Consider the following 26825-nt stretch of genomic DNA (forward strand, 5'->3'; position numbering starts at 1 on the left):
GTAATGAACATATAACCTCTTCTTCATAGCATTACCCTGGCGTTCCTGGGCTTTGATCTTGTAAGACCGATTGATTAAAATTCTGCAAAGACATTCCTTTGGGCATAGCTGTAGGGAGTCTCTGAAGACTGGGGGGCCCCTGGCTCTTGGCTGGCATGGGTGTTCGATTTTCCTTAGGCTTATGGTGAAATGTGAGCCTACCGTGGATCTCCACTTTGAAAAGAAACAGAGAGCTGGAGGGAGGAAAAGGACTCATTTCAGCCATCGGGACTAGTTGGGCTTCAGCTTGGGGGTGGGGGTAGAGCGTGTCTTTCACACGGTATTGGCCAAGCAGAGACCAGAGCCTGCTGGGCCTCCTCATGCCATGATATGCGTACAGAACTCCTGGGGCTCTGGTTCACATGAGATTCTATCTCTGTAGGTCTCGAGCAGGGCCTGAGAGTCTGCATTTCTAAAAAGCTCCCAGATGAGATGCTGATACTGCCCTTCTAGACAGCACACTTCCTAGATACTTGTTAGTAGCTGGTACGTAGTGCGGAATCCTGAGCCCACCTCGGGGATCGAGTCTGTACATTAACAAGATCCCAAGTGATTCCTGTGCGAGGTGCAGTGTGAGAAGTCTGGTTTCTAGAGCGGCTGTGTATGGTGCCCACGGCAGACATGGCTAATCAATCACCACACTGATGATGAGTTCAGATCCTTCTCTGCACAGAGCTGCTAGTGCCCTTCTAATGCCTGAGCATCTGCCTTGGGGCTGGAATGCACTAGAAAGATTGGGAAGAATCAGCCCTAACATGGGACACATGAAACAAGGGAGCGAAAAACAAGCAAGGGCAAATTTAGGCTTTTCAAACCAAAATGTTTCTAGAAGGAGCCCAGGAAGTGTCTGCATTGTCAGGATGAAGCATAAATACATACGAAGGGGATGTGTTTCAGAGGGGGCAGGCCTGGAGTCAGCCAGAGAAGGGTCTCTGTCCCGTGGTGTCTGCAGCCGCTGAAAGCTATCTATGACATCCATCAGAGAGAAAGCCAGGAAGAAGTTTCTAGAACGGCTGAAAAGCTGCCCACCCGGCTGGATGATTCTTGGCTGGGGCTGAAGGAAGGGACTAGGGTGTGTCCCACTGGCATGAGAGTCTCAGGTGCCTTACGTGGAGCATTCACCACACACCAAGCAGAGATTGGCGCTGACACAAGGTGTGATGTCACTTAGGTTTCTCTGCCTGTGTGGGAGGTCCCAACACCCCCTTCTGACAGATGAGGAAAGTGAAATCCAGGAAGCTTCAAGAATGAGGCTGATAAATGCCTTAATGGGAGTCCTACCCAGTCTGTCTGGCCCCCTGGGCTCATATATATTTATCTTTTGGCATCCAAAAAAAAAAAAAAACCTACTTCCTGTAGTCTCTTGGCCAATTTCCATTAGAGGGTCCTTGGCTGTCTTGCCTGTGTGAGGGGAAAGAAAGGATGAAGATCAGGCAGCATCCAGAAGGGAGTGATGTCTGGGAGCTCAAGGCAGGCAGGACAGGGCTCTGGTGTGATGCTGTCAGTCAATTATGATGTGGGCAGCAGTGATGTCTTCCTGTCTCTTTTACCACAGGTGTGCTTGGCATGTCACATCTGCTCTCCTGTTAAGTCCCATGACCTTGCTGGGAAGGAATTGTGACTCTCGTTTTCGGAAGAAGAAATGGACAAAGGGGTGATGCACGCTTAGCTCATGTGCCGGGTCCAAAGTGCTCCCTGGACAGACAGTCACACGCACATGGGTCTGTTCACAAAGCTAGGACCCCTTCACAGGCTCGTGAAGAAGGGAGTGGGATTTTGTGGGCTGCCTGGGCACGAATTCTCATTGCTAGCATCATGTCTATGATACGGGCCAAGTTTTGGGTACTATCAATAAGCTTTTGCAGCACCATTTATTTGTAAGTTGGGGAATTCCTCTTCCTCACAGTGGAAAAAAACATCAGTGGCAACTTCCTACTGAACTTGGTCCCATGACATCTAGTGGCCACCCGAAGGAGTGCAGTGGGACCACACCGGACATTGGTTAGCAGGTGCAAATGCTGATAAAAGATGGGCTGAAATTCACAATAATCGAAGTATCCATGGAATTTAGAAAATGCCCGTTTAAGCTGTGAGATATTTGTAATTCTTGTTTTTGTTCCTACTCTTTATGCTTGCTTATTACCACTAGTAGAAGATACAGCTTATCCAACCCATTGTCTTTTAATTGATAAACTGTGTTTAATGATTATAATTATATAGTATAGCATACTAAAATATAATAGAAGCTCAATTCTTGCATTATTCTCAACAATGAAAAACATTATAAAGTTGGAGTTGCTATAGGTGTTCAATTAGTCTATTCCCCTGGGGGAGGGATGGATGTTTTTGGATCACCATAATGCCCTATCAAAAAAACCTACAGGGCAATATACATAAATAGGCTTCCCATATGTTATGCCTAAACATATTATAAGATCTGAGAGCTTTACAGAGACTTTCTGATTATAGGGGAACTTCTAGGGTACTGCTTGAGTAACTTTCACGCCACAAAGGCACGACAACAGAATCCCCAGGCTATTTCGTGAGAACACAGATTTTAACAGCTCCTCCACTCTCCACCCCCATCTCTACCCCAGGATTCAAATAGTGGCAAACATCCAAAGGAAGATTCTTCCGTAACTGATGCTCCTTTACAGGAGTCCTGGCTGAAAGGCAAGAGGAAAGTCTTGTCACTGTGAGGCTAGGATAGATGAGTCCAAGAGTGATTCGCCAAACTAACACACTCAAATTAGTTTTCAAACATTTTGGGTTTGGCAAACTGCATCTCGCTAAGCCCCCTTTCCCAACATTTTTATACCCATGTGGATTTCAGGGGAAATTTAATATGTATGTTTCTGATTCACTTAGGCTTAACTCAGCGCCATTGTTTAGCAAAAGCCACTTTTGTCCAAGAATCTTCCAGATCCCTTTTATAAGCCCCTTAAATACCTTTCCTTCTAACCAGGAAGTGTGTTTTGCCAGAATCAATTGAGTTCACCCCCCACCCACACACACACATACAAATAATTCAAATTTGGTTCAAAACTTAGAATCCCTGAATTTCGAAGAGGGTTGCAAATTTGGCAAACAACTCCTCATGTCACTGAGAAAGTCCGGTGGCAATACTGAGAAGTGTGGGATGTTAAGAGGGAGACACAATGATTATATGTAGTGACATTTTGTGTACTTAAAACCAGAAGTCTGACTTCCTGCTGCAAGGATTGAGTGCTGGCCTGGCCAAGCAGCTTCCAGATCTGGGTGGCCCAGGGACCTGAGCTCTCTAAGCATTGGTACCTTACTCACTCAGTAGGCTGGAAGGTGCAGCTAATTCCCATGGGCAAGGTAGGATGGTGGGCTACCTGCCCAGCCCTATAAAAATTCTCTTCCCTGGGAAGGACTTCAGCATCCAACTTAGGTATCAAAGCTGTGGACGAACGAGTGTGTTAGCTTCATTTATTCCATCCCAGGGTTAATTTCATCTTTGTTTTCTTAATTTACTAAAAACCTGAGCACAGATATTCAGAGCATTTAATTAAAACCAGAAAAGGGAGAGATGGTGATAAGATTTCAAACACGCTGCTTACCGCATATAAAGAAAACACAATCATTCTACCAGGGTTTAGAAGTTTGTTTCTTTTAGCCTCAGTGAAATAGTGTGATTTAAGTAGCCAGTTGCATCACTTAGGATTAGATTCAACCACATATAACAGAAAACCCAAAAAGCAGGCTGAAGTAGGACAGGGATTTCCCCTGTGCTCACATGAAAGAAATCCAAGGGAGGAAATCCAGGGCAGAAAGCCTGGTTCTAGGGTCACAGGGTCTTCTTGTGTGTCTGCTCTAAGTTCCTTATTCTATAACTTCCATTCTCAGAATTGCTTTATGGTCCTAAGATAGCTGCAAGAGCCCCAGCCCTCACATCTCTGTTCCAGGTGGCGGGAAGGAAGAAGAGCCTCTCAGCTAACTCGGCCCCATGAAAAGAGCTCCTTCAGGAGCCAAAACCAAAGCTTTGATCTCATTAGCCAGTCTTGTCTGCGAGAGAGACTGGAGAATATGTTTTATCCAAGCACACCACTGTCCTCAATAATATGAAGTTCTACCGGCAGAAAGGAAGGGATGAATTGGGTAATCAACCAGCTGTCTCTGCTTTACCTGCCATGCCCTCTCCTGGCCTTGTCACCACTTCTAATCACTGGGGTTACTGGTAGAAGACGGACCCTCAGGGCAAACTTCCAGCAGCCATAAACTGTCAGGCTGAGTGTGTGGAACGCCTAACCAAGGCCTGACCCACAAATATTTTGATATTTGAAGCAACTTTTATGTAGTTGCTTCTCTGCGTCTGCATGGTCTGAACCTGATTTACCTCAGACCAATACTGTGTGTGAAGATTTTCCCTCAGGTCTAGAAAGGACCGGAGGAGGAAGTGGCTGAAAACAGTGCTGCTGTGGCCCTTTCCACTTTGACATGGTTGTGGGGGGGGTTGGGGTCCACTGGCTCATCTTCCTCAGGCCCGGATGCTCCTGTCTCTGGTGTAATCACTGACGAAAACTCACAGGAAAAGAGCTCGGGTCATGTGTTCCCTGAGGACAGAATGATGGAGAAGCAGAGAGCGATCTTCACAGACCTTGACTTGTAGTGAGTGTGAAAGCCAAGTAGCTCCCTACTCAAGTCAAGTTGAGGCCACACTGAACACTTCACATGAAAGGGGGAAGCTACCTCATCGACACCAGCGGGGAGATGCTGGCAGTACCGTTCGTCTTCCCTCATTTCGTTTTTTGAGATTTTATTTATTTATGTATTTATTTGTCAGAGAGATAGAGAGCGCACAAGCAGGCAGAGTGGCAGGCAGAGGCGGAGAGAGAAGCAGGTTCTCTGCTGAGCAAGGAGCCCGATGTGGGACTCGATCCCAGGACCCTGAGATCATGACGTGAGCTGAAGGCACCGGCGACTGAGCCACCCAGGCATCCCACCGTCTTCCCTCATTTCGAGGGCACCTCTCACCCCATTTTATAGCCAAGAAAACTGAGGTTAGGTCACCTGCCCTGAGGCACCCTGCTTCCCAACTTCTGAGAACCACCGTCCCCATGAGAAGCCTGGCTTTCCATGAAAGTGTTCTGAACACCCAGGGGTTCCAGAGCCTGGCCTTGACGTCTAGATGCTGGGTGAGGTGAGTGGTCTTCGGGAGGCAGTTCTGCAGCTCCCCACCGGCTATGGGGATGCTGAGGACCTTCAAGAGATCTCTGGGCCCCCCTGCTGAGACTTGAAATGAAGTATAACAAAATGTGGGATCCATGACTATCTCCATCATTATTCATTACATTTGCTACAGACTCTCCGTATCTCCCTCAATGTTTTATGAGTTTAAAATGGAATTAGGTGGAGCTTTCAATGCTGGGGGAGGGGTGGAGAGGTCATCTAACTTCAATTTTATCTGAGTTTTTTCTTCACGATTCCTTTTACTCGGTGTTCATCAACCAACCAACCCCTCCACATGCACTGTCTCGGACTCCTAATGAGATACGCCAAGAAGCCAGACCGTAGCAGCCCCACAGAGCTGAATACGAAATAAAAAGAGTATTTTTACAATGACACTAGTAGAGCGACCGCGGATCAGAGACGGTTCCACAAGTCAGAGAAGCCAGGGGAGCTTGCGAACTTCCCAGAAGAAAAGTCTGCAGAGAGGAAACCAGTCTCCAAGAAGAATGGCAGAACGGAGAACCAGCATCTAGACAACACTTCACAGTTTAGAAAGCATGCCTTTGCACCGTTCTCTCGCTTGAGTTTCCCCAAACACCGAAGTGGGAAGGAGATCATTTTACAAAGAAAGTACGAGAAGCTCAGAGGGATGAAGTGTCCGACCCAAGAAAACACAGCTGGAATCTAGCCCCGGGATGTGGGCAGAAGGGGCTGGGCCTCTGGTGCCCTGGTGTTCTCTCTGGCACTCTCTCTGGCACGCAGATACCCAGCAGCAGACTGTGAAAGGAAAGGGTCCTTCCTCCTCTCTTAGCAATGGCGGTGACCACCTCAGATGTCAGGACCTCAGGGTCTGATCCCTAAGGAAGGTACAGCCTCCCGGGATGTGGCCACCATTTTGCACCCAGACCTTCACTCCGTTCTATGCTGCTCCAGACGTGTGGGACACAGGTGCTCACCTTGGTGAGAGAAGAAGGGCAGACAGAAGAAGGCAAGAAAAATCCCTCCTCCACAGTCTGCCCCACCCACCCCCACACAGTCTGGCCTTGATTCCTGCATGGCTGCTGCTGTCTGGGGCAAGTGTCTGCATGCCTCTGTTTACTCACCTGTAAAATGGGGAGAAGAGCATCTTGCCTTCATCCCTCCCACTGGGTGGCCAGACGGGAGCAGCGGTAGCCTGCTGGTCTAGACAAGCCTGGCAGCAGGCTCATCCTCCCGACCTGTTCTCTGGGAGTTCCCTGCTCCGGCTGAGGGCCCCACTCCCATCCCAAGCTCCCAGGACCCTGTGGGTGGCTGTCAACAGGACGATTTGCAGGTGAGGTGGTCGGCATCATTGCCACTGGTTCCCAAGCCCGGATACCACAGGTCACAAGAGTGACTTTGGGTGGCAGTTGAGGTGGCCTCTCTTCCAGATTTCATGACGAGCGAGACAGCAGCAGTCTACCTTCGAGCAAATAGACTCCGCTGTCTAGGAGAACACAGTTCTAAGTCCCCGCCCTGTTTGCTTCTCCCCGTCCATCCAGCGGTTATTAGCAGAATTTCCTCCACAAAGCTTCAGATTTGTTTTTAAGCCCAACACAAATGACATAAGTTCAACCACTCGGAATCCTCCAGAAACTCCTAGAACAGGAGTTCCCTTAGAAAGCTTGTCCACTTACAGCCTTTTCCGGCTTGGTGCCCCCACCAGCCTGGGTCCTGGCACTCAGGGCAGGGAGAATCTGCTGTGGGACCCCGCAGGCCTCCGTGGGCTCAGACACCCAGATGCTGGGGCTCAGCATCCAGCCAGGAGCCCTGACATGAGACATCCGCCCACGTGTTTCCAAGAGAGCTGAATGGGGGCCACGGGCCAGTCAGGCAGGGCAGGGAACCCAGGGGACTGGGTAGGAGCCACTGAAGAAAAGAGGCAGCATTGCCCCCGGGGACTCATCAGTGTTAGTGAACACGGCAGGCATCCGAAGGCAGACTCACTGATGCGGGTCAGTGCTAATCAAGGCAGGGGACCCCGTACCCCCTTTCTCTCCCTCACCTGTGCATTCTAACCCATAACAGCACAGGACCCTTTTACCCCCAGTGGGCGGGTGATCCCAGGAAGGGTTTGCAAACGTTTCAAAGCTTACTTACTCCACTATCTAGAAGGACACCCAGTAGTACTGCAGTGAGGAGGGAGATTGGGGACAGAGATGGTCACCATGACCGTCAAACCAACAGAAAGAACGTCGGGACAGCGAGGAGTGCCTCCGTTTCCGGTCTCGCCAGTTGAGATTACTCACAGAAGGAAACGGGACGAGGGGCTGAGCCTAACTGGGGATTAAACCCATGCTTTTGTTGCTCAGTTCGTGCCCCACATCATTGTTCCAGAAACCTGAGGTATGGCAAGCACGAGAAACCACGGCCATGTCTCAGATGGGACCCAGGGCAAGTCCCTAGGGTTGGTGTAGCGTTTGCCAAAGGGCAAAAGGAGAGGAGGGGACAGGCCTCTGCTTCCCCGGGAAGATGAGCAGCCTACTGGACAAAAGCTTCAACTCTTAAAACGCAAAGCCGCAAAGATCTCTTGTGCTTCCTCTCTCTCTCTCTCTCTCTTTTTTCATTCTGTTAAATTGACGTATAATTTATGCATTTGGAAGTCAAAATAATTGCGCCCAGGGCCCCTGCTGAAGGGTAGTCTGCGCCTGCTGAGGTCAGAGGCCCAGCGCGGCATAGGAAGGGCCAAACGCTTTTCCCAGCCTTCTGGCCCTTGGCGTGTGAAGCCCCAGGGCCACGGGGAAAGTCGGGCCATCTGGGCTAGCCTGGCCCTGGAGGCGGTCCCAGTAGGGGCCGAGTGGGGCGCTAGGCGGGCGTCTGTCCTGAGAGCTGGGACCCGGCGGCCAGACTCTAGGCCCAGGCACGTGGGCTGCGAAGCAGGGCCGCCCGGGCGGGTTCGGCGGCCCCTGATGCGGCTCGGGGTTGGGGCCCCCCCCCGCGGGGGAGCGCATTCCCGGAGCGCGGCGCGCCGACCGAAGTCCGGCGAGTGCGCGGAGCGGCGGCGGGCAGGGGGCGGCAGGTGCGGCGGGGCGAGCTCGCCCGCCTTCGGGGAGAAAGCCGGGCGCTGTGGCCCCGGCGCCCCCGCTCCCTACCCTGGCCCGCTGCCCGAGCCCTGGCACTTCCGGGGCCCGGCGGCGCTTCGGGGGAGCTCCTCCAAGGGCAGCCTCTGGGGGCGGGGGAGCGTGCGGCGCGGTGGCCGGGCGGGGGGTGGCCCGGCTCCCGCAGGGGCGGCGGGCGGGGTGGGGTGAGGCAGGCCGGCCCCCTCCCCTCCCGCCCGCCCTCCCTTCCTCCGGTCCTGCAGCCAATTAGACGGCCCCCTTGGGCGGGAGGCGTGGGTCGCTCCATAAAGCGGCGCGGAGCTGTCACCCCGCGAGCAGGCTGCGCACCACCCAGGCCAGAGCCAGCGCCGCAGACTCGGGCGCCTCGGGCCGGGGAGCGCAGAAGAGCCATGGCCACTACCAACGGGGCCGTGGAGAACGGGCAGCCGGACAGGAAGCCGCCTGCCCTGCCGCGCCCGGTCCGCAACCTGGAGGTCAAGTTCACCCAGGTGAGGCGGGCGCCCAGCCCACTCGACGGTCGCCTGGCTCCGCGCTGGGCTGTCCTGGCCAGGGTGGCGGGGACGAGAAGCCAGCAGGCGGGGAGCCCAGCCGCCCCGCTCCGAGGGTGCGGGGCGCTGCGGGCAGCGCGCCCTCAGCCGAGTTCGTCCCCCGCTCCCGTGACGGGAGCCTCTCCGCCCGAGGCCGGCCCTCTCGAAGCCGCGTCCGGCGCTGCCGGACGTCCCGGTCGGGAGCGCGTCCGCCGCGCACCCCGAGGGGACTCGGCGATCTGCGCTCCCGGACGGGCTCTCGGGCGGCGGGGCTCCGCGCTTTAAGCTTCCAAGCCTGGCGAGGGCGGCTGCGCAGCGCCCGCGCGGCTCCGGGCGCCCGCCGGCGCGGCCCCGACGTGCCCTTGCAGGGTCCGCTAGCAAGGCTAGCCGGGGTGCGGGCCGCCGTGCCCCTGGCGCGCTGGTCTCCCCGCGGGCCCTGCGGCAGGGTTTCCGGGGCTCAACGGGTCGGGCCTCGCCAGGGTCTGAAGGTGCCTGAGAACACCGAGCTGGTCTGAGAGCTCTGGCTGCACTGGGGAGCTGCGACTTGGAGATTCCAGAACCAGGTCATCGCGAGCACAAGAGGGACGTCGTACCTTCCGTGCTTGGCCTACCTACCTTACCAGTAGAGCCAGGGCGGGTAGAAAGGTGAGCATAGATGAAACTGCCCTGGAGCCCCGCGGCCCTGGTGTTGACAGAGACTGCGTTCTCAATGGTCTCCGAACCGGGGCCTGGGAAGCCGTGGGTGGCCAGGCCGCAGCGCGCCGCGCACCATGGAGTCTCTGCTATTTTGCGCTGGGCTGGGAGGCTGGAGCGTCTGGAACGCGGTGAGATCACCTGCCTAGGGCAGAAAGGAAGATGGCGAGGCCTGGAGCCCAGGCTGAGGAGGGCTGCCCGGGGCGCGTCCCATGGGAGAACCCTCGGAGGCTCTCCGGAGGCTATGGACTAGGGCCGGGAGCGCGGCCGGGTCGCTGGCCAGCCGAGGTTCGGCTGGCTTCTCTTTCCCCAACTTTCCCTCCTTTTAATTTTTTTTTTTAATTTGCATCTTATCCATAACCCTCCCCCCCCCAAACTCCAGCTGACACAGCACTGAGAAAATTTCCCCATCAATTTTACTTTCAAAAGTAGCAATTATGTCTCTCAAATAGTTTTAATCAAGCGGAGAAAGTTGCCGGTCACTATGTGTGGCCTTCAGATTTTGGTCTGTTGGCACTTCATGTCGGCTCTGCCTCTGATCACATGACATTTAAATTAACTGTTTTCAGAGGGCTCGGTAATCAACAGAGACACTTCGCCATAAACGCTGGAGATTATTTTTAATGTAGTTTCCGTAGTGGTATCAGCTTCAGAGTGAAAATTCCAATCACCAATTCTGGGAACGGCCAGCAGAGTACCTACTTCTTTTCAGGCTGTTATACTGTTGGTGATGGCCTCTTGGTGGTGGTGGTACGGTTTTGTTTTATTTTTGTTTTGTAAGGTTTTTGTGGGTTTTTTTTAATGCTACAGAAGCCAGAAATTACTATGTTATTGTCTTTTGCCTTTCTATCTTTCTGAGTCCTATCCAAGCAGTGCAGCCACTTATGGGAAGTTTCCTTCTTTCTCTGCAATTCTTTGTGGCCCTTCGCAAGTGGATGGAGAGGAGGATCTTAGCAGATTCACAGAGCCACCAGTGTCTGTGGTCTTGCTGGGTGCCGCCTCTTCTAGTGGAACAGAAGTGGCTGTGTGATTAAGGCTGGGGAGAGGCGATGAGACCTCCAGCCGCTCTGTCCTTGCTCCCGGCCCTCAAGCCCACCACCGCAGAGGCCTACCCCAGGAGCTGTGGGCCGCAGGCAGCTTGTGTGGTGATGGCTGAGGGACAGGAACCCCAGCCAGCAATGCTTAGGGAGCCTCTGGCTGGAGAGGCAGCAGACAGGGCCTAGGAAAGAGGCAGGAGAGCCAGAACTGCGGAACCGAGACCTGGGGGCAGACAGTGGAGCCGGCAGTGGGGAGGGGTGCAGAGTGTGAGCCCCGTAAAGTCCTGTTAGTTTTCAAACCTGACTCATGGAGCTTCTTGCTAATGGAGAACACGCCAGAAATGGTGGGTCTGAGCCACAGTCTTGGGGATACCATTTCCCAGCAAAGTCCGGTTTTCAGAAGGATGACCTTGTCCGGACTTCTTCATTTCTTCTCATGTTATTTGTTTATGAGAGAGCGAGAGAGAGAGCAAGTGAGCACGGGCGGGGGGTGGCAGTGAGTAGCGAGGGGCAGAGGGAGAGAGAAAAGCAGGCTCCCCACTAAGCAGGGAGGCCAAAGCGTGGCTGGACCCCAGGACCCTGAAATCATGATGTGAGCCGAAGGCAGCCGCTTAACTGACTGAGCCACGCAGGCACCCCTGTTCTCTCATTTTAACATTGGGCTCTGCTATGTGACTCCGATAGCAGGGGGGGACGGATCCCCTTTGGTATCCTCCCCCACCAGATCTCAGAGGATAGCAGCCTCTTTCACTTTGGGGGGTGAGGGGGGTCCTTTCCTTTCCTTAGAGAATGTCTTCCAGTCACAGAGATTCTCTGTAAGACTTTCTGGTTCACTCAAACACCCGTTTTTCTGATCTCTTTTATAAAAGCTACGAATCGCTCCAATATCCTGTTCTGAAAACATACTCCTTCAGGTTTAGCTGGAGTCCGGTGGAAGTTACTGTAAATGGCATCAGCAGACCTCACTTGTGTGGCCGCCATCTTTACCCCACCCCCCGGGCACCCGGCTCCTCTGAGAGGCTGTGGTTTTCCGGCTCAGCCTGGGTGACATGCCATTCCACTCATTCAGTAAAATGTGAATCCCGGAACCTAATTTTTATACCTCTGTAAGGTTTATCTGAAACCAATTCACAAGTCAAGAAGCACAGTTTTGTTTTGTTTTGTTTTGTTTCCGGATCCATTATCCTCAACTGGGGCTCAGAACAGTCCAGGCAGCATAATTGGTAGGCCACACTTACTGACCCCTTCTTTGTGTTTTTGTTTTGTTTTAGTGGCGAGAAAATCAACAGTAGAAACCACTTACAAGATTACTTACCAGCGTAGTATACAGAGAAAAATTTTTGCAAAATTGGCAACCTCGCAATGGGAAAATATGGTCAGAGTTGAGAAGTCTGGTTTTTTTTTTTTTTTTTAAGTTGCTGGTTAGGAGGGACTATGGATCAATGTCATGACCGACCAAATAATTTTTTTTTTTTTTTTGGAGGAACATGCTTGGGGATGAAGTATAACAGACATCTGATCGTTGCAATCTGTTTCCATCCTCCTTATTTATATTCTCTTCTACCATCTTCTCACTTTCCCTCCCCCTTGGAATTGATACCAGGAAGGATCTAGAATCAGCAGTTTTCACTGATGGTCTGTATTTTCTAACCCACGAAATTTCATCTTCCGACAAATGGGCCTCTCTCTGTGGCTGCACTTCCCTCCCCACCCTAACTGAACCTCTCTTCTCCACTTATTAATTTCTCGCTGTTACTGAGCGATTGCTTGCTGGATGGCAAGAGTGAACTCTTGGATTTGGTTTCAGCTGGAAGAATAAACCTGTAATTGTAGCCTGGCCGATTCCACGTGCTTCCCTGGGGGCCTGGCCTCATGGTGAAGGCACTGAGCTTCCAGAAGTCGGATGGGCACATCCTACGGGCAAGGGATGCTCTCAGCTCTGGATTCCACACGGGGGACAGGGTGCCTCTGCCCACCTGCCCCATAAGAACCGGCCTTCCATGCTTTGTCCCTGCCTGGCTGAGCCGTCCCTGCGTTCCAGGGAGAGTGATCAAAACGGTCTCCCCCAGCAGCTTCCCAGAGCGAGTTTCTTTCCTGGGAAGCTTTGGAGTTTTTACAGGAGAGCCCAGGACGGAGACCGTAACCAAGCCACACTCTCTCATCTGTCATCACTGGGAAGTCAAGTGTTCCAAATGAATAAAATTCACAGTAATTGAAATTAGCCCTTGGAGGGACACGATTCTTTTAAAGGACTCAAAAAGAAGCAAATGATATGCATATAGGTACAGAAATGGAATTCGATGAGCTAGGTGTGTGCTTAGAAATTGTCGATGGCGTTTTGTTTGATGGAAATGCTTCTAAAGCATCTTACTCATGTCTGTGACTGGGGTCTTTGTGACGCCATGATGGGGTGTGATGACCAGCCTGTCCCACAGATCAGCTGTCTTCTGGGTAGCCGGGACCTCCACGTTGTCAGAATGCTTTGTGTATCATCTGTCACCTCTGTTCCTGTTTTTTTTCTGAAGGCCCTTTCTTTGAATGAAGCACTTTTTTTTTAAAATATTTTATTTATTTATTTGACAGACAGAGATCGTGAGTAGGCAGAGAGGCAGGCAGAGAGGGAGGGGAAGCAGGCTCCTTGCTGAGCAGAGAGCCCCATGTGGGGCACAATCCCAGGACCCTGAGATCATGACCTGAGCCAAAGGCAGAGGTTTTACCCCACTGAGCCACCTAGGTGCCCCTAATGAGGCACTTTTTTAGGGCAATTAGCAGTAAGAGTAAGCGAAGAATGAATAGTACACACTTCTCAGCGTGGGAACTCTGTGAATTCCTTTTAGTTCGCTCACGATATCTTTTTATTTTATTTTTTAAAAAGATTTTATTTATTTATTTGACACAGAGAGCACAAGCAGGGGGTAGTGGCAGGGAGAGGGAGAAGCAGGCTCTTGCAGAGCAGGAAGCACTACGTGGGGCTCAATCCCATGACTCTGGGATCATGACCTAAGTGGGAGGCAGATGCTTAACCAACTGAGCCACTCAGGCGCCCTTGTTTTTATTTTTAACGTCCTTCTTCTCAGCTGTGTTCTAGATAATGGAGGCTCCCGACGAAGTGATTTTTGTGGATTAATTCTTTGGTTCTAGATATAAACGGTTATTTGCTACATCTGTTCATACAACCAGAACATTTCCCAGACCAGATAGCTTATCTTTCTTTTCCAACACAAGCTTTTATTAAGCCCAACATGAAAATAAGCCTTTTAAAGGGAATGGGGGAGGAGCTAGTTCCTTGGCAATCCAGCTGGGGGTTTCAACAGGGAGGAAACGGAAGGGAGTGCTCATTACTGACCTATCCTTCAAGGTCAGGAGATCCCTGGGCACTTTGTATGTATAAACCTATTTGATCTCCCCCCCAAACTCGATGAGGGTGTAGGATTTAACTTATACCCTTTAACTATTTGACTCGACTCTTCTTGGTGAATCCACATTAATGATTTAAATGGCTACCTTCGGCTCAGGTCATGATCCCCAGGGTCCTAGGATCGAGCCCCAAAGTGGACTCTCTGCTCAGCGGGGAGCCTGCTTTTCCCTCTCCCTCTGCCCTCCCCACTGCTTGTGCTGTCTCTCTCTCTGCGTCAAATGAATAAGTAAAATCTTTGAAACAAATAAATAAGAGAGACAAGATATTTAGAAAAATTCTAAATGACTTTAGTTTCATCAGGACAAAAAGTAATTCTCTGAAAATATATTAGAAGTCAGGAGACTTGGATTCTAATTCCGAGTGTGTTCCTGGTTGGGCACGTGACTCCATCTCCTCCCCTGGTCCCATCTGTAAAAGAATGGGGAGGGGGGAGGAAGGGGGGGGAGGACAAGACATTACCTAAGGTCCTCAGCATGTTGGAATGATATGATTTTGATTTAAGCCCTAATGCATTACAACTTCCTTTCCTGGTTAGATATTCATCAACAATGAATGGCACGAATCCAAGAGTGGAAAAAAGTTTGCCACGTATAATCCTTCAACTCTAGAAAAAATATGTGAAGTAGAAGAAGGAGATAAGGTGAGTGCTTCCCCTACCCCCACTCCCACCCCCCCCTCCCAAGTAATTAAATTACAGATAACTAGAGGATAAGGAGGCAGTTTGGCTCAGCTCTAAGACAGACCTGGCCCATACTGGGGGTGGGACCTGAGTTTGCTGCTTTTCACACACGTGGCCCAGAATGGGATCAATTAGGGACGAGCCACTGCAGAGTCATTCTCCTTTGATAGAGTTTCCCCATCTATAAGGATGACCTCAGCGATCCTCATCACGTGGCTAAACGAAAGGTTTTTATCAGTGATTTGAACCTGGAGGCCCGAAGCCCTCTTTCCAGAAAGCATTTCCGGCTGGTATGTTTCACCAAATGCCGCATTCTGGCAAGAGACACTTGAAAGAGAAGGGCTGGAAGGGAAAAAGACTTGCTAACCAAGTCATGCAAGGTTAACAATGTCGTGCAGTCACCAGATTTCTTTTCTATCAGAACCTGAAGGGATCATGGATAGCTATAGTCTTTATAACTTTATTCATATATACATATATGAATACATACACAACTACATATATATTTTGCAATGTATCAAGGACACATCCAGAAGTCATATATACACACACACACATATATGTATATATACATACATACATATATATACATATACATATATGTATACATGTATATACATGTATATATACATATATATGTATATGTATATATGTATGTGTATATATACATATATGTGTGTATATACATACATATATACATACATATATGTGTGTATATACATATATATGTATACATATATATATATGTGACTTCTGGATGTGTCCTTGATAAATTGCAAAGCCAGAAAGTATCTTTTAAATATACATGCCATTAGAGGAAAGGTTGAAGGTAAAACTTCTCTAAGGAGGGAAGGGAAATCTAATCCTCTCTTCCATCCCTAGAATAATCATCTGACATTCTGAAACGTGTAGGGGTAATGTTGAATGGGGACAAGGTCAAAGACATGTCAAAAAGAGACTTGGATTGGATCCCACCGGTGAGAGTTCCGTGACAGGCAGTAAACACGCAGTGGTTTCACCCATCCAGACCCTCCCATGCACAGTGCTTCAAGCTAAGCTCTGTTTGCAGAGATAATAGCATCGAGGAGCTCGTCTTTGTATGGTGTGAGGACGTGGGGCGACTGGGGTGTGGGGGGGGGCCAAGGTGTGGAGCAGGGTTCCCAGTGGGTGGTTCCCAAGGGCAGGACCCAGGTATCAAAGAGGAGAATGAGATCCCTGCCCCAGGCTCTGGTTTTTCCCTTGGTCTGGGGGACTGCTCTGAGCACCCACAAACAGACATGGTCCTGTCCCCCTCAGCTAGAGAGGCCCAGGCCTCCCCCCACCCCCAGAGCATGGGACAAGGAACTCAAAGTTGTAATATCTCCTTTGCAAAGCTTTCACTTGCCTCCGAGCTTGCTTTGGAGGTACAGAGTCTTGGTGGGGTGTCTCTCTTGACTGCACTGGGCAGCCCTTGCCTATCGTACTGCCCCAGGGAAGTGAGGCTCAGAGGGACCTGGGGGAGGGACCTAGGGGATGAGGCTTTGTTCCTCAGCAACCAGGGCCTCGAACTCATTTTCCTGCAGTAAGAATGGGTGACATTAAACAATTCTCACTTCTTGCCTTTTAAGAAGAAGGTTCCATTGTAATTCTTCTGTGGGTGCACAGAAAATCCAGTTCCTTGCCGGTGGAACGGTGCAACCCTTCTGCCCCAAGGCAGGGTTGGGTGGGGGCAGTAGAGATGAGGCTGAAGACAGAGAAGTTCCAGATCCTCCCTGTCTGTAGACTTTTCCAATGTGGTCAGTTCCGAGATCCCCAAAAGCGCTCATGCCCCATTCTCACTATGGGACCACAGTCCTCGGCTTGAATAAAATGCTGAGACAGACATGTCCCACCTAACTGATGAACTGTGGGAGTGTGCGTGTGTCCAAACTCGGCGAGCAAGTGGAAAATCTTTTCCTACTCGGGTCACCAAGAAAAATAATTAAGGTCGGTAGTCTTGCAAGCTATTTTAAAATGCTTTTATAATCAGAAGGAAAGTTCATACTTGGCCATTGTAGAAATGTTGAAAAAGACCCAAGATATAAAGAAGGAAAAAGTCACTTGAAAGCCCCAAACGGGGGGCTTAGCAGTCTCGAGCCTAGCTGCTACCTTCCTCTGCTGTGCGGATGGACGCGGGTCTCTGCCGTTCTCTGTAAGTGAAGAAAGACTGAACTCTCCCAAAACACGGTTGCGACACAAGGTGACACACTCTCTCTGGTTTTTGGCCGCTCAGCCCGACGTGGACAAGGCAGTGGAGGCCGCACACGCCGCCTTCCAGAGGGGCTCGCCCTGGCGCCGCCTGGATGCCCTGGGCCGGGGCTGGTTGCTGCATCAGTTGGCTGACCTCGTGGAGAGGGACCGCGCCATTCTGGCTGTGAGTGCATGCCCAGGGGCGGGCAGGGGCGGAACCTCCCGGTGCCCACGGGGTTTGGGGGAGACCCAGGGCCCTGGTTTTGTGTGGAGCCGTATGTCAGTTATGTTGAGGTAAAGCTCTTTGACAGTTGGCATGTGTCCACGCCGTCCGGCTCAAACCCTTTCCCTTTAGAAGTCAGACTTCATGTCAGACTCCAACTTGCCTGGAGGAAGTTCAGATGCGTTGGTGGTTCCAATACTCCAGACGGTCCCAGCCGGCCAGATGAGTTAGGCCATATCCTGGTCCTGCCTGTATGTTTAGGAAATTAACTTTTTTTTTTTTTTGATACATGAAATATCTTTTACTATTAAGTTGAACTTCATCTTAGGTGACAAAATCCGTGACGTTACAGGTTTAATGGGCTGGTATATATTTTTTTGAATACTTATTAAAATAGATGCCGCCTGTTAACACAGAAAACACTGATCCCATAGAACTCAGAAATTACCCCTGTTTCACCCGTGAACTGGGCAGTGGAGTGATGGTGAGGGCAAGGTAAAACCTCAGGCTCTGAGAGACTTCAGTTCGAATTCCAGCTCTGTCACTTACTAGCTGTGTGACTTTGGACAAGTTGCTCTACGTCTCTGAGCATGTATTTCTTTATGGGAGATACAAATAATAATGATCTTTCAATGGTATAAGAATGATCCATTTAAAATCCTTAGCAGAGTCCCTGGCATGCAGTAAGCACTAACTAGATGATAGCTATTATTAGGAACACCGGTCCTCATAATAATGCTGCACGTCCAGCCTCATACCTTCCTGGCCAGTAATTTCTAGGCACCTTAGTTCCCACGTGGCAGAATAGGCATGGGAATTCAGCCTGCTCAGTGATGTTGGGTCGCTCCTGCCAGACCGGGCTGTGAAGACATTTATAGGTTGTAAATGCATTATTTACAGGGATCCTAAGACCTTCCTCTGGTCTTGCAATGAGTGAGCAGAGGAAACCCCAGGCCCGCCTCCTACCTCGAGGTCCTTCTCAACCCACACACGCGGCCCTCCCACGGCTCTCGGGCTCCTGTTTGGAAAAATTGCTCCAAACCTTACGGCCCAGTGGGTAGGGGGACTACATCTCCTTTTCAGCCTCCAATTTGAACAAATGGTTCTTTCCTCTCTTGATCTGATGTCTGGACCGAGCCGTAGAGTAGCGCCCTTCCTGGAGACCATGTCATCCGGGAGGCTGATACTGTTTTTGTGCCTGGATGTGTGTTTGGGGGCTGGACAGTGGGGGAGCTCTGTATCTGGGAGTTGTCTGCCCAGGGAGCTCAGCTCTCCTTCCTTCCCACCCCGCCAGCCAGGCCAGCATGTTTGCCCCCACGTCCGGGCACGGGTGGCTCCGTCCCGGGGTCAGCGTTTCTGTCCACGGAGCCTCTGGTTTCTTCCTGCAACGAAAGCCAGCCTCAACTCTCAAGCTGCCAGACTGGCTTTTTCAAAAACATTTCTGTTTTCACCCAGCATGAGCTCATCAGTCTGCAATGTCCGTGGGGACTAATAGGCGGGAGAGGATGTGCCCTGGGCACCCCTCCCCACCCTGTCCTCAAGTGTCAGTATCATCTGTGGGAGCTAGTGGCGAGGCTGCCACCTCTGCCTTCAGCCCGCCCCACGGTCCTGGCCGGGACTGAGTCGCGATCGCAGATGGAGCGAGTTGCCTCTTGCCATCGGGACCTCGCTGCCCACAAGAAATAAGATCCAGCTCTTTGCCACATCATGAAAGGAACGAGAGAATTACTGGCAAATATGGTTTTTCAAACCGGGACCACATCATAGGAAAGCACCCTCGCCCTCCACCTTGATATGGTTTTCCTGCATTTTCATGCTGCGAAGTGCTTCTTTCCATCATGTTCTCTTGCCGGCTCAGTGGTTTTGACAAAGCTCCGTATTTACTGCTGTATTCGATGTTTAAAAACAGATGTGAAGGGATCCAGCAGCCCTAGCTTTCTCCTCCTTCTTGAGGCACCTGGGGCCCAGACTCTGGCTCTGTGGGTGCTCTTTCTGGAAACCCCCAAATAGGGGCTCTTCCCGCTTACTCTCTTTTCCACCCAAGCCCCATCTCTGGGCCTCCTCGTTTTAAGATATTGGCACAGTCACTGAGTCTCGGGGCAGGTTCCCTCGGCCCTTGTCTTCACTCTTTCCTATCTGAAGGTTATAGTGTGTTAATTTTTCAGAAGGCATATTTTTTCCTCTTCAAATGTCAAGGGAAGTAAACTCGGGAGCAGCTGTGGTTTGCTCACGGTCCAGCCCCAATAACTGTTTTAAAGTCCCCATTGGTAGCTAACGATTGATTTCTCAGGTTGAGCCCTATCTGGTCATCTGTGAATCTTTTTGTGTGTGTGTTTAAAAAGAATTTCTTGTCTAAATCTGTTATGACCCTGATTCGCTTGAATAGATTTCCCGTAGAACCAACCTGGCAAATTCGTCTTGTCACTCCGGGAAGCAAATGCACCCAAGTTAATAACGAAAGCTAGCCAACGCTTGCTGAATACTCACCATGGGCCGGGCTTATCGTAGCCACTTATTATCCCATTTCAGAGAGGAGGACGCTGAGGCCCATAGAGGTTAAGGGACCTAAGGTTATCCAGCCAGAGGAAGTCATCCAGGACTAGAGGCAGGTGCCGCACAACGCTATGCCAAGGTCCTCTGCCTTTCTCTTCTTCATCTGACCCCAGGAAAGGGCCAAGATTAAACCTCCAGTCCCACGGACAGATCTGCAGATACTGTCCGGAGTGCCTGGGCCAGGACCTTTTGGCACGATTTGCCACAATTGGGTTTCCCGTGGAAAAGTAAAAGTTTCAGCTTGGAAACAGTAAGAGCCGAAGTACAGTGTACTAGATGTTACCTTGGCCTGACTTGGTCCCTGAACAGCATCCTGCAGGGCTTAGGATCCATCCCAGACCTAGACCAGCCCTGTCATCTTCAGCAACGCACACTCCTGTCTCCTTGGTGTCCCCCAATAAGGATCGCCGAAAAGGAAGCTGCCAAAAAGGATAATGATCATAGTCATCCCGCCTAAAAATGTCATCATGAAACAGTTAGCATGGCACTTCCTGGGGGCAGGTCCCATGCTAGCCCTCACCCCAGCCCCATGAGGCAAGTACCACTCTTACTATTATTATTGTCCTTTACAGATGAAGAAACTGAGTCAGGGAGGGATTTTTTTTGATGGCCTGCCATTCAGGGACGTGGTTGTTCCTTCCTAGGAAGGCTCTGCTCCTCCCCGAAGCAAAGTTCTGAGACAGTCACTCCGAGCACCCTGGGTAGCCATTCTGCAGTCTTCCCGGATGCAAATGTCCTGGGGCAGCAGCCTAAGGAGTAGTCAGTGTGCTGGCTGGAAGTTAGATGCCACTGAATTCAGTGCCCCGGCTGGGTGACCTTAGGTGACACCTGGCTCTGTTAACCCTGGTGTGGGCACCCAGAGGTGTCAGGGTCAGAGATGAGGCCGATGCAGGTGCACGTGGAGGCGCCTCTCTTCCCCAGTGAGTCACCGTCTCACTACATGGACTCTAAAAGGAGAATCCAGCCCCAGGCTACGTGTCCGGGTGGCCACTTCCTGCAGAGATCCATGACAGGCGGTTTCGGCGCCGGGCTCCACTGGGGCCGCTTGTCTGAGGGACAAAGGGGTCCTCTTAAACCCCAGGCTGGAAATAGAAAAGAATCCCGGCCATTGAGTGGCTGCCCACTCGCCCTGGGTAATCACCTCCCTCACCACCGAGGGCGAGCCCGCTCCCTCCCGACTGCGCATCCGGCTTGGGCAGCCCGGTTGGGGAGGACACTGCCTTTTGTGCTGGTGCCTCTACCCTTCGGGGCTCCGTCGCTCTTTCCACAGCCATGCTGGTCAGCCCAGCCAGGAAGGAAGAACCCGCAGCATCCCCCCTTTTATTAGAGGATGCGAGTCCTCTCTAGAGCCCCCCTGAAAATCAGCTAACCTCCCGAGATCTTCCCTGGGATGCCACAAGCCCACGTGGCCGGGTCCCCCAGCTGGGCTCCAGACAGAAGACCAAATGCCACCATGCCTTCCTTCCCAGGGAGGCCCCAGATCACCCTTCCACCTGCCTTCCTTCATGGGGATGCCTGCCCATGCCCTGGCCAACCCCTCCCCCCAAAACTGTGCACTTTTTTCCCCCCAAGATTTTATTTATTTGACAGAGAGAGAGAGAGAGAGGGAACACAAGCAGGGAGAGTAGGAGTGGGAGAAGCAGGCTTCCCGCCGAGCAGGGAGCCCGATGCGGGACTCGATCCCAGGACCCCGGGATCGTGACCTAAGCCGAAGGCAGACGTTTAACAACTGAGCCCCCCGGGTGCCCCCCAAACTGAGCACTTTTGAAAGCAGAGTAATCCTTGACAGTCTGAGACAGACCTGACAGGGGGAAACGCAGTGGCCTGCTTTTGGAAGGGACGCACGGAACAAGGCAGACACGGTGTCCTCCGACTGTGCTCTCTTGCCCCACCCCCGGCTTTAACCCCCTGATGGCAAAGAAGGAAACTGCATGTGACACAGATACTGTCTTTTCCCTGCAGACCCTGGAAACGATGGACACGGGGAAGCCGTTCCTTCACGCCTTTTTCATCGATCTGGAGGGCTGTATTAAAACCCTCAGATACTTTGCAGGGTGGGCTGACAAAATACAGGGCAGGACCATCCCCACAGGTGAGCCAACGCGGGCCTCGCAGCCTCATTGGGGGACTCCTGGGGGCTCTGTCTTCTCGTTGCTCCTGGGAGCCTTTCCAGAGCACCCTTGTTTCCCCCCAACTCCTCCCCTCGGGGCCCCCTTCCCTGATTTCTCCTTTGGAATTTTACTTTTAACATTGAGTTAAATGTCCCTTCTTTGTGGACTAGACAAGATTTGGAGCTGACACACTGGTGGGCTTCTGGGTTTCTTTCTTGTCTTTTTGCAACATAAAACCCTCAACTGAGATTAATCCCATATGTTCTACTCCACGTAACCTCTCTTTCAGATGACAACGTGGTGTGCTTCACCAGGCATGAGCCCATAGGTGTGTGTGGGGCCATCACTCCTGTAAGTATGGTGACTTTTCTAGATAGATCCATGTAGATTCTACCCCACTCCCCGGTGGCCTCTGGAACCAGTTTCTGGCGTGTTTCGGTCACACTGGCATTAACTGAGTATTTTCTCTGTGGCATGGGGCCGGGTGCTTCAGAGTTATCGGGGTGGGTTAGCTCCCGTGCCGGCTCTCACGGGGCTGACTCCTGGAGCACAGCAGAAGGCACTGTGGATTCCAGCCGGAGGGCTCAGGAATGCCAGTTTCTCTAGGGCAGGGGTCTTTTAAGAGGGCCTTGAAGGATGAGAAAAAGTCATTCCATAGGAAAAAGGATCTTCTAAGCAGTAGGAATGGCCCCAGTGAGGGTGTCAAGGTGTCTGGGCTACTGGGGGGTGGCTGTGGGGGAGGGGGAAGCAGTAGCAGGACAGCTGGTGAGGCCAAACTTAGATAAGGACAAAGTGAGGAAGAGGAGGAGCACATGTCCAGTCGTCCAGGCCGGGCACCCAGTAGGGCGTGGCTGCCGAGGGCCTGGGACTCTATTCACTGGGCAGTGGGGAGCCTGACAGGTAGCAGGGAATGGGGTGATGCTGCCCATCTGTTGGAGAAAGCCTCGGGCCACTGCAGCACCTGGGCAGGAGGCTGTGCAGACAGGCGGCAGCGTGGAGAGAGGACTGGAAGTGTGCTCCGTGTGTCCCTTCCTCCAGCTGTTGAGAGCCCACTGTGAGCCAGGCACGGTGTCAGGGTCCCAGGTACTGAGGACATGAAGCCAGAGGGCTCAGCCTTTGCCCCGAGGAACTCGCAGGTCAGTTAAAAGGCTGAGAAGGGAAGCCCCAAGAAAAATGGTAAGACAGGACCTGTTGGAAGGCCAAGGGGAAGCATGGATTTGAAAGCTCCTAAGGAGGTCGAGCTGGTGGAGTTTAGTGTCTCATCAGAGGTCGGGGGTGGGGGTGGAGGGGAGTCATAGCTGGAACTGGGTGGATGGTATTGCTGGTAGATTTGCAGAAGACTGGGGGAGAAGTGGGTTAGGGTGGAGTGCCGTGACCGATGAAGGTCATTCTAGGCAGATTGTCATAGAGGGGCTAGTGGAAGAGACAAGCAAAGGGTCCCATCAGACATTTGCATATTTGGCTTGGGGGCTCGAGAGAGGCGAGGGCTGGAGACACCCACAGGCAGTGGTCAGGACAGAGGAGTTTCCTGCCCATCAGGTTGGGAGGGATGGATCATCCAGAGAGGGATGCAGAGTGAGAGAAGAGGGCCTGGGGCCAAATCCCATACATTGTTAGGGGATCCAACTGAGAAGTCTGAGCAGCTAGGGTCAGGGGCATCCCGGGAATGGAATACGTTTCCAGAAAGAGACTATGGTCAATAGGGTACTCTCCCTCGTAGCAATTAAAAAAGACACAACTGTTAGATTTGCTCGCCGACAGCAGTGTGGGGAGTTTGGGGTACAGGGGAAGCCCCATTGCTGGGGCTTACAGAAGGGGACCTAAGCACGTGGGCACCGCTCTTCCAAGAAGCTTCGAGGGGAGAGAAGGGAGCTGCTGGAGGTGGCAGAGCCAAGGGAAGGTACAGATTTGCTTGTCAGAGAGGAGAGATGATGGTATTTGTATGCTAAGGAGTGGGGGTCCAGGAAGAAGAGGGGACCCCAGTCATTAGTGGGGAGTACCCCAAAACAATGCCTGCCATCATTTAGCTGAGCACATTGGCCCTTGGAAACTGGGATCTTAGGTTTGTTGTCTCGTGGTCGGAATTCCAGATGGGGCTGGGAAAGAAATTAGAGCGCTGATCACGAGGTGGCTACCTTCAGCCGGCCCTATGTGTATAGCTTCACAGAAAGCTCCTCTGTTTGGCATCCTTGGAACATAAGGAGCCAAAGGGACTGCTTTGGGATGGGAGTGGTTGGGGGACAGCTAGCATCAAGGTACCTGCTCTCTTGGAGATGCTCGGTTTCATTGTGCCTCATCAAAGATGATACTCGGAGGGCTAGGGTAGCGGGGGACACAAGGCTCGAGCTATGAATCCCGGCCTTCACCTGCTAGTTTGTGACCTTGAGCAAGTGACCTCTCCCTTCTGTGCTTCATCTGTAAATGGAGGGGATAATAGGACTATCTCATATGCATTGATAGGGATCAAATGAGTTAAGTATTCAGTGGCTGGAACAGCACCTGGAACAGAGTGAACGCTCTGTGGCTGTTACCTCTTGTGTTAGGCTTCTTATCACAGTGATTTTGGTATCCTTGCCTCTGTAGTTGAAAGACTACAAGAGACAAAAAGATCCTATAATAGCTGAGTTTAGGAGAGGCAGGCCTCATTCCTGCAGTATTTTTCAGATCCTTTAACACGCTGATAGCATCATAAACCTCTAAGAGGAGAAGGTAGTGCGCCTACAGCAGAATCCTCTTTGCAAAGACTACTTACGGCAGGAATGCAGGTCTGATCTTTGCACACTCCTGTATTACCTCCAATGCCCCAAATCTAGACCGTGCAAAGCAAATTCCTCCCTGGAGACCTAACTGGGCCTCCAGGACAGGGCGGCGGGGTGGATCGGGCTCCCCCACCCCCACCAAGCTCCTCTATGTTCTGTCCCCAGTGGAACTTCCCTCTGCTGATGCTGGTGTGGAAATTGGCACCCGCCATCTGCTGTGGGAACACCATCGTTGTGAAGCCGGCGGAGCAGACACCCCTCACTGCCCTTTATCTGGGCTCTCTGATCAAAGAGGTAAGGCATCCGAGAAAGAAAGAAAATATTATGTGTTGTTGATAACATCCCCACCCCTAGGAACCAGGCCACAGTCACCAGATAAAGCTGCCCCATCAAGCCGAGTGGTGCGTGGCAGTGCCAGCCGGCTCACAGCTGAGTGGGAAATGGAATGGCTCCCTGTGTTGCCCTTGGCAGGCGTGCGTGCTCTCTCTCCTGCTTGTGGTCACTGAGCTAGAAGAAACTCCATTCCTCCCACGGATCCTAATGAGAAGACTTAGCTCTTATTATGGGTTCAGACCTATGGTTTAGGAGCAAATGTTTTGTCTGGAGGGTTTGCAGGAGGGTCCCTCCAAGTGTCAGAGGTTCTTTGGGGCTGGCCTCTGTGGTGTAGGCAATGGCCCGCTGTTCTCCTGGAGGGGTCCTCTTGCCAGCTCCCGTTGAAGGGGCTGCGGCAAGCCGGGCTCATTCACCCGAACCTCCCTACCAGTGCTCTGCGCTCGGGCCATTGTCTTGTCCCCTTTACTCCCTGCCCCCTACAGCCGCCATGCTGGGAAACCAGCAGCCCAAAGAAACACCTCCTTCCAGACACACCTGGCATCGTACTTCAGCCCTGCCAAGCCCAGCTTGTGTGTCGCCGAGAGGTTAAAAAAGAAACAGGAAGGAATGAGGGATGGGAGGAGAGACCCATTCCTCTCACTTCTCAGCTGGCTCATACGGTTGGGAAGCAGGACCTTTACTACTTAGAAATAATGCTACAGCCGCCAGGAACTGGCCCGTTTCCCACTTTCCTTTGACTGGGGATGTAGGACATGATTACATCATATTAATGAGAGTGACAGATTCTAAAATCACAGCCATGAACACACAGCACCTAGGAAAACGAAAGACTCAAGCACTGTGTCCCAAAGTCTTGCCTTTCTAAAATAGTGTGTTTGCATGAGTTGGTAAATTAATAAATTGTTTATTAAATAGTATCCCCCACCTCATTCATTTGTGGTGTTCCTGGTGGATAAAGAGGCCTGGGAGGAGCAGGGCAGGAAGCATGAATGTGAAAGAAGTGACTGTCCCCAGCCTTCAGGATATGCCAGCTTGGGGTGTGGCCCAGGTTCAACAAGCAGGAGCTTTGAGGGCGTGATACCGCATTGCCATTTGGAACATTGAGGGGGCAGGTTTAAGAAATGGGAGCTGAAGCTCAGGGAGAGGATATTTTGCAGGGGCCTTTGGAGGATGTAACCAAGGTGTCTCTCCTCCCTGAGAATACATACGTGTAGACAGAGCCACACGCACACACACAGAATGGAGCTCGGCTGTGGGGTTTCACAGCCATTTTGCTCCAAGTCCCTTTTTGGGTTATGAGGTGTTGCCAGGAAGGAAGGGCGTACGTACGCCTCACCCGGGCCCAGCCTGCACCCTGGCCACCTGGGTCTGGGTCCTCGGGTGGCTGCATGACCCAGGCCCTGGCTTCCCAAAGAGGGGGGGACATCCTACAGCCCTGGTTCCCTCGGCCTGAGCGCGGTCTGTGGCAGACATCTGTCCATTCTCCTCCACTGATGGCCACCTTGATTTCCATCCAGGTCGGATTCCCTCCAGGAGTGGTCAACATCGTGCCGGGATTTGGGCCCACAGTGGGAGCAGCGATTTCCTCTCACCCTCAGATCAGCAAGATCGCCTTCACGGGGTCCACAGAGGTAACCCTCCTCACCCACAGTCAGCCAACGCGGCAGCCGCTGTCTGAGCCGAGACCTGGGAACTTTTCCCTTGAGCAGCTGAGCTATGATTATTTCTCCTGAGTGTGGCCACATTTCAGTGCATAACAATCAGTTAAAAAGAAAAAAAAGCAAATAAATAAAGTCACTGGTCCAGCTTCCAAACTAAGTAAGTATCTAATAGAACTCAGAAGCCTTAGAAGAAAAGATTAGTAGATAAGATAAAATAAAAATGTAAAACATCCAGAGGACAAACAGTGTCATAATCGAAGTTCAAGGATACATAGCAAGCTGGGAGAAGCCCAGTCATGATGTATGCAGATCTC

At 51.7% G+C, this 26825-nt stretch overlaps 1 protein-coding gene across 2 annotated transcripts in view; it reads left to right on the forward strand.

Moving 5' to 3' along the window:
• The first annotated feature begins 8580 nt into the window (after positions 1–8580).
• Positions 8581–26825, forward strand: part of ALDH1A3 (aldehyde dehydrogenase 1 family member A3) — a 37033-nt gene continuing 18788 nt past the window's right edge. For both annotated transcript variants that reach the window (XM_080808871.1, XM_080808870.1), the window contains exons 1-7: positions 8581–8797; positions 14520–14624; positions 16915–17055; positions 21610–21739; positions 22048–22109; positions 24683–24811; positions 26368–26481. In XM_080808871.1, the coding sequence (XP_080664997.1) occupies positions 8699–8797; positions 14520–14624; positions 16915–17055; positions 21610–21739; positions 22048–22109; positions 24683–24811; positions 26368–26481 (780 nt within the window). In that variant the 5' untranslated portion in view covers positions 8581–8698. The remainder of the gene's footprint in view (positions 8798–14519; positions 14625–16914; positions 17056–21609; positions 21740–22047; positions 22110–24682; positions 24812–26367; positions 26482–26825) is intronic.

The sequence above is a fragment of the Martes martes genome (assembly GCF_963455335.1).
Source record: "Martes martes genome assembly, chromosome: 7".
Taxonomy (NCBI): Eukaryota; Metazoa; Chordata; class Mammalia; order Carnivora; family Mustelidae; genus Martes; species Martes martes.